General features: G+C 46.8%; 1 protein-coding gene across 1 annotated transcript; it reads left to right on the top strand.

Moving 5' to 3' along the window:
• Window positions 1-1,342: 1,342 nt before the first annotated feature.
• Window positions 1,343-3,355, top strand: LOC118653816 (PWWP domain-containing DNA repair factor 3B-like). Its single transcript, XM_036304622.1, has one exon. It carries the CDS (start codon window positions 1,343-1,345, stop codon window positions 3,353-3,355), a length of 2,013 nt encoding a protein of 670 aa, XP_036160515.1.
• Window positions 3,356-6,000: the final 2,645 nt, after the last annotated feature.

The raw sequence follows: 6,000 nt of genomic DNA, 5'->3' as shown, positions 1-6,000 counted from the left end.
CCAGCAGTTGGAGTTTGCAGATCAACAGACCCTGCTCACAGAACCACACCTACCACGGAGATTGGTAAGACTTTCTCATTTTACTACACATTTCATTGCAATCATTGATTTCATGTTGACATTTGAGGTGTGGTTTATGTTGCTCCTCCCTCTACAGTCACTACTTCACATTGATTTGGTGCTGGGGTGGTGGGGGTGGCAGCACCATAGAGAAATGGAGAGGTGCAGGTCCCAGCCAACGGCTTGAGACTGCAGCAACCCTTAAGAAGGGGAACACCTCTAACCACCATATGAGCTTCCTGAACTTCTGGATTCTAAGCTCACGCTCTTGAACATGATATTGTGCTGACAGCCAGTATCTGTGGTCAGAGATCATTCTGGCTTCCTTGGGGCACATGGTGGCACTAGCACACCAGAAAAGAAACACTGAAGCATTCCCCTAGCATGAGGCCCAGCAGGAGCACAAAAGGCCCAGGAGGAGCAATAACACAAATTAAATCCAGGACATGACACCCACCTCCTCACACAGGTGCCCTTTAATATGCAGTAGCAACAAACAGAGCACAGAGTTGGGTTCATTAGGCTATAATACTCTCCTGGTATCTTCTGTATATTTTCCCTAAGATAGTGGGCGTGTATCCTGCACACACACACCCCTTCCCTGCCAATCTAGTCTGTTACACCTTCTTTATATTTCTCTTACTAGAGGCCCAATGCATGAGGGGGTAGGTCCCTCAGTCTGGCCTGCACCCTCTCACAGTCCTGGACCCCTTGGGGGAATGTCCACCTGCCGGCTTAGGCCTGATTCCCTGGAGCTTTCCCAGTCCGGGACTGCTCCCTCCTTACTGCCCGCCTGCTGCAGAGGCAGGAGAGGTTCCCGCCACCACTACTACACTCGCCAGCTGTGAACCCGGCTTCTGGCTGAAAGGCGCTCCCCCTATGGGAGCGCACTGACCACCAGGGGGCAGCTCCTGCATTGAGCGTCTGCCCCCTGGTGGTCAGTGCGCATCATAGCGACCCGATATGCATATTAGGGTTTTATTATATAGCATTAGTTCTCAATGACCAACTTTTTCTACTTCCACAAAAGAGCTTTCTGATACTCCTTTCCCTTTTCTGTATTCCAGTATTCTCCAGTGTAGTCTGTCAAAACACGAGTTCCAGCATTTCTGGAAGATTCAGGTGGAGCACAGGCCACACAAGGGGTAAACTCTCTTTCGTCCTCGGCAGAAAGCTGTGGTGAAGAACACTGTCTACGGGACACCTGCTGTAGTTGTGTGTGTGACAGCCGGGCCCCTCTACCTCTGTTAGTTACCTCTGTTAGCACCCAAGTCCCATCATAATGGACTCTGAGTATGTCTTATGCAATTGGAAAGGCCGCTTTTGGCCAGCAAGGGTTTTGTCCAGATCTGAAACCTCACCAAAAAGTAAGGGGAAAAAGATATGTTCTCTAGAAGTTCAAATACTCGCAGTGGGTAAAAAAGTTAAAGTGAAAAACAGAGACATAAAGATCCTTGATGAGTCTCAAATTGAGTCTATTACCACCTCACTAGGGGCCCAGACCACAGCCAGAGTCCCACCAGGAGAGGGAGAGGCCTACAAAAGTGCTCTTACTATGGCACTGGAGATTCTGAAAGAGAGAGCAAACTTGGGTGCAGCAAGGGCATCCGATGATCCAGAGACCCCTACAATGTCTCAAAAGGGACCCCAGAAGCGATCTCATAAAAAGTTTCTGAAGCCCAAAGGGAACTCACAGAGAAGTCTCAGGAAAAGTGAAAACCCCAAGTCATTGTTGGTAGGTTCAGAGGGTGAGGATGCCCCCGAAGGTGACAAATCCCAGGTGCACACCCCCCTCGCTCCTGCTCCAAAGAGAAGGCGAGGAAGGCCCCCACAGAGCTGCAGCATGTGCTCCAACTTCCCACCACTTTCAGAAGATGAGTGTGAGACAGAGGGCCAGGCAAAGACAGGCACCTCAAGAGCTCGTTCCCGGCATGTCACAGCCAAGGAGGAAGTTGCAGGTGCTCAAGAGGGAGGCATCCTTCCTTCTCAGCCACCTAGTTTGAGCGTCACTGTGCCCAAGGCCCGGAAAAGAAAGGCACCACGCGGCACCTGCCCGAAGACCCTGGCTGTCTCCTCTGAAGGCTCTCCCTCCTCTGGGAGCATTGAAGACCCTGAAGAAGGTGTCCAAGCGTCAGGCTCAGAAGGGGCAGCGGCATCCTCCAGCTCCCCTAAGCCCAGTCCGCGTTTTTCATCCCGTTTAGCAGGCAAACCAAGGAAGCAGTGGGGACCCGAGTTTAAGAAAGAACGGGAAAAACGGCAGCCTTCAGTTGACTCAAAGGCTGTTCACCCAACCACCACTGTTAAGAAGAAGGTCACCAAGGAAGTGGAACAACCGACAAGCATGGCCTTCCCACAGGAGCCGTGTCCCATTGAAACAGGAATGATGGTCTGGTTTAAATTTCAAAATCACCCGTTTTGGCCAGCAGTAGTCAAGAGTGTGAACCACACGGAGCGGACGGCCAGGGTGCTTCCACTTGAGGCAGACATGCACCATGACCAGAGTGGCCTTCGAGTGCCTCTTCGGAGATTAAAGCACCTGGAATGCAAAGCGAAGGAGAAGCTGCTGAAGAGAGCCAGGAAGGTGTTCGAGCAGAGCGTGGACTGGTGCTTCTCCCTGATTTCCCACTACAGAGAAGGGCTCGCTCAGGGGTCTTTCGCAGGCTCTTTCCTCGACTACTATGCTGCCGACATCAGCTACCCACTGAGGAGAGCCGTCCAAGAGGGGGAGCTGTACATTGTCTTCCCAAAGGTGAATTACGCAGACCTGGAAGATTCTGAGGAGGAGAGCTCCCCGGATGGGAGGAGGCCCCGCAAGAAGATCCTCCCTGACCGCATGAAGGCCGCTTGGGACCGAGACAACCAGAAGCTCGTGGACTTCATCGTGAAAAGGAAGGGGGCCGACCACCACCTTCTGGACATCCTCAAAGGCAGGAAGCAGTCCAGATGGCTGACGTCCTTTCTGAATTCAAGCAGGTATGTGATCTGCGTTGAAACCTACCTGGAGGATGAAGACCAGTTGGATGTTGTGATGCAGCATCTACAGGAGATCTACAAGCACATAGACAAGAACAAGTTGAATCTGACCAGAGATGACAAAGTGAGTTTTGTCCTAGAAGTCCTTCTGCCAGAAGCCATCATCTGTTCCATCGCTGCCCTGGATGGGGTAGATTACAAGAAGGCAGAAGAAAAGTACCTTCGAGGGCCCCCTGTGCATTACCGGGAAAAAGAACTCTTTGATAAAAATATCTTGAAGAAAATAAGCAAGAGACCGGCAATCAGGGGCAGGGCTAGATAGCTCTCCCCCTCCACAGAGAGACTCTTATTTGTATCATTAGTTAGAAACCCTGGCTGCACAAAACATGTGATCCCTCCATTTTCTATAGCGCATAAAGTCATTCTGGAAACTCGGAAATGTACTCAATTCATTTTGGGTCCATCTCTGGCATTTTTGGGTGGCACAGTCATGACCATTTCCCATTCCTAAACTCTTCACAAATTAGTTTGGTAAAATATTGCCAACAGTTGTACTTCTCTCTGCTTATTCAGGTGTGTAAATGTCCAGGCATTTTCATAAAATTATTTTTGACTATCTATACTTCATATTTTAATATATGACACACACTCTTGCATTATATGAAAGAGCCCTGGTAGCAGGTATTAAGCAACAATTTTTAAAATCTGAGATGTATTTTACAGAAACATCACATGGGCTGCTCAGTCTTTTTGTGATATATTTGTATAAACAATTGCATTCCTTCCTAAGATAATTCCTGAGTCTTCCCCGCTGTGTGTGTTTGTTTGGCGGTCAGGAAGAACAGCCCTGAGAGCTGAAACCAATGACAGAATTGTTTTCTGTGTATTATCACTCCTGTCAGATGGTTCTTGGAAAAGCAAACTGAAATCCAGACCAGATGAATGGATCATCTGCCTGTAGCCCACATGTGGATAATAAGTACTTGGTCCACCTGTGCAACGTTGTTAACTCTTCATTTCCATGATACTTCACTTTGGGGAGTAGCTCTTCAATGGCCGAATGTTTTCCTAAAACAGACAAGCTGTCTGGCTGCCTTCCTCACTGACAGTAACTTACTTGATCCTCTATATAAGCTGTCTCTCCCCACGTGGAAGGCAACGAAAGTCATTATATACACCGTCCAGCTGCTCTAGACCTAGGACTATGAGGAGCTCATCTTGTTAGCATAAATTGGAAGAAATCAAGCACTTTGTTCTGGAACTGTCCCCTGAAAAGCAGTCATTTGTCTTAAAGCAAGCAAGCTTTATCTTTTGACTTACTCGTCGACTAGCTCTGACAGGTTCCAACAGTGTAAGATGCAGACTGGTAAGTCAGTCCAGGCTGCTCAAGAAATAAGTGCATCAGGATGTGGGAGCTGGGGAAAGGGTTTCACAAAAGATTCTACCTAAAAGTGGCTGTTATGATACAAGGAAGCATTAAAAGATCAATCCTGAAGCCCATTAAATGTTATATTCACTTGTTACAATATTTCTTTCAAGAAAAAGTTTTAGAAAATGGAGTTTACTTTTAAATTTTGTTATGAAAATAAATAGTAAAAGTTTAACATGAGTCTGAGTGCATTTTTATTCTTATGGGAAGTCACCTGTCACTCATGGGCCCATGCTATGTGTTCCCATGGCCAAGTGATTTTTTTGGGGGGGTGAAATTCGTAAAAGCAAGCTTTTTTGACTCGCCATAGAATCACTGTATCTTTCACCTAGAGCAGCAGTTCTCAACCTGTGGGTCGCGACCCCTTTGGCGGTCGAACAACCCTTTCACATGGGTTGCCTAAGACCATCCTGCATATCAGATATTTACATTATGATTCATCAAAGTAACAACGTTACAGTTATGAAGTAGCAACGAAAATAATTTTATGGTTGGGTCAAAACATGAGGAACTGTATTTAAAGGGCCAGAAGGTTGAGAACCACTGACCTAGAGCCTCTGCTTCATCCTATTTCAGGCTATACAACTACATAGTTGGAATGTCTAAAATACACACACATGTATAGTATATACTTTGGTGATTTCGCAGTCATCTTTTAAAGTTCATTATGAATTTATGAATTTCTCCTCATTCTAAATAAACATTTGCTTTCATGCTCATTTTATCATTTTCCAAGAGGGCCTTCCAGATTGCAGAAGCTTCAGGCCCAACAGAATCCTTTAGGACACTGCCTAAGAGTTGGTGTCTGGGGCATTCTTCCCAGGCCAATCCACACACATGACATCTTCATGGTCACAGGACGTACTTGGAAACATACCACCTCTATGTTCTATGTTGACCTTATACACAGAACAGCACATTTTAGCTCTGCTATAACACTGTGTTTCTCTTAGTTAAATGCATCACTGAACTTCAGCTTTCTCATGGAGCCATATCTACACATTCTAATCTTTTCTTCCCTACATTACGCATTCATTCACTTACTAATTCATAGCATTGTAAGCCAGTAGAACAAAGAAGATATGGTTTAGGACTCTGCTCTGAGGATAAATTTCAAGTGCGGTAGAAAGGAGATCACAGTCTTGTGCTCCAGGTGACACTAATTTCTAAGATGATTGAGATGCAGTACTTCTTCTTAGAAACGTTTATCAGTTTCATGGACTGATGGCTTATCTGTGGCATCAGAACCCCAGGTTTCCCCACATTTGTGAGATCATGGCTGTCTGTTGGCTTTGGGGTGAGGGGAGAGGACCTGATTGCATAGAGAAGGCATGGACAGCTTTCACAGGTCTCCAAATCTGTGTGTGGGTCTCACAAAAAAATAGTGGACCCCCGAGACCTGTAAGGTGATGAGCATGAGACCATCAAATACCCAGAATTCCCTGAACCCTCACCTGGGCATTAGCAATCCTCTAACCCTTGGGAGCACAGGCCATAGGCAAGGAGGAAGAGCATTCTTCCACTCTCCTTGACTCTGG

This window comes from Myotis myotis, unplaced genomic scaffold, assembly GCF_014108235.1.
Source record: "Myotis myotis isolate mMyoMyo1 unplaced genomic scaffold, mMyoMyo1.p scaffold_m19_p_4, whole genome shotgun sequence".
NCBI lineage: Eukaryota > Metazoa > Chordata > Mammalia > Chiroptera > Vespertilionidae > Myotis > Myotis myotis.
This window is presented reverse-complemented; position numbering and strand designations above follow the sequence as displayed.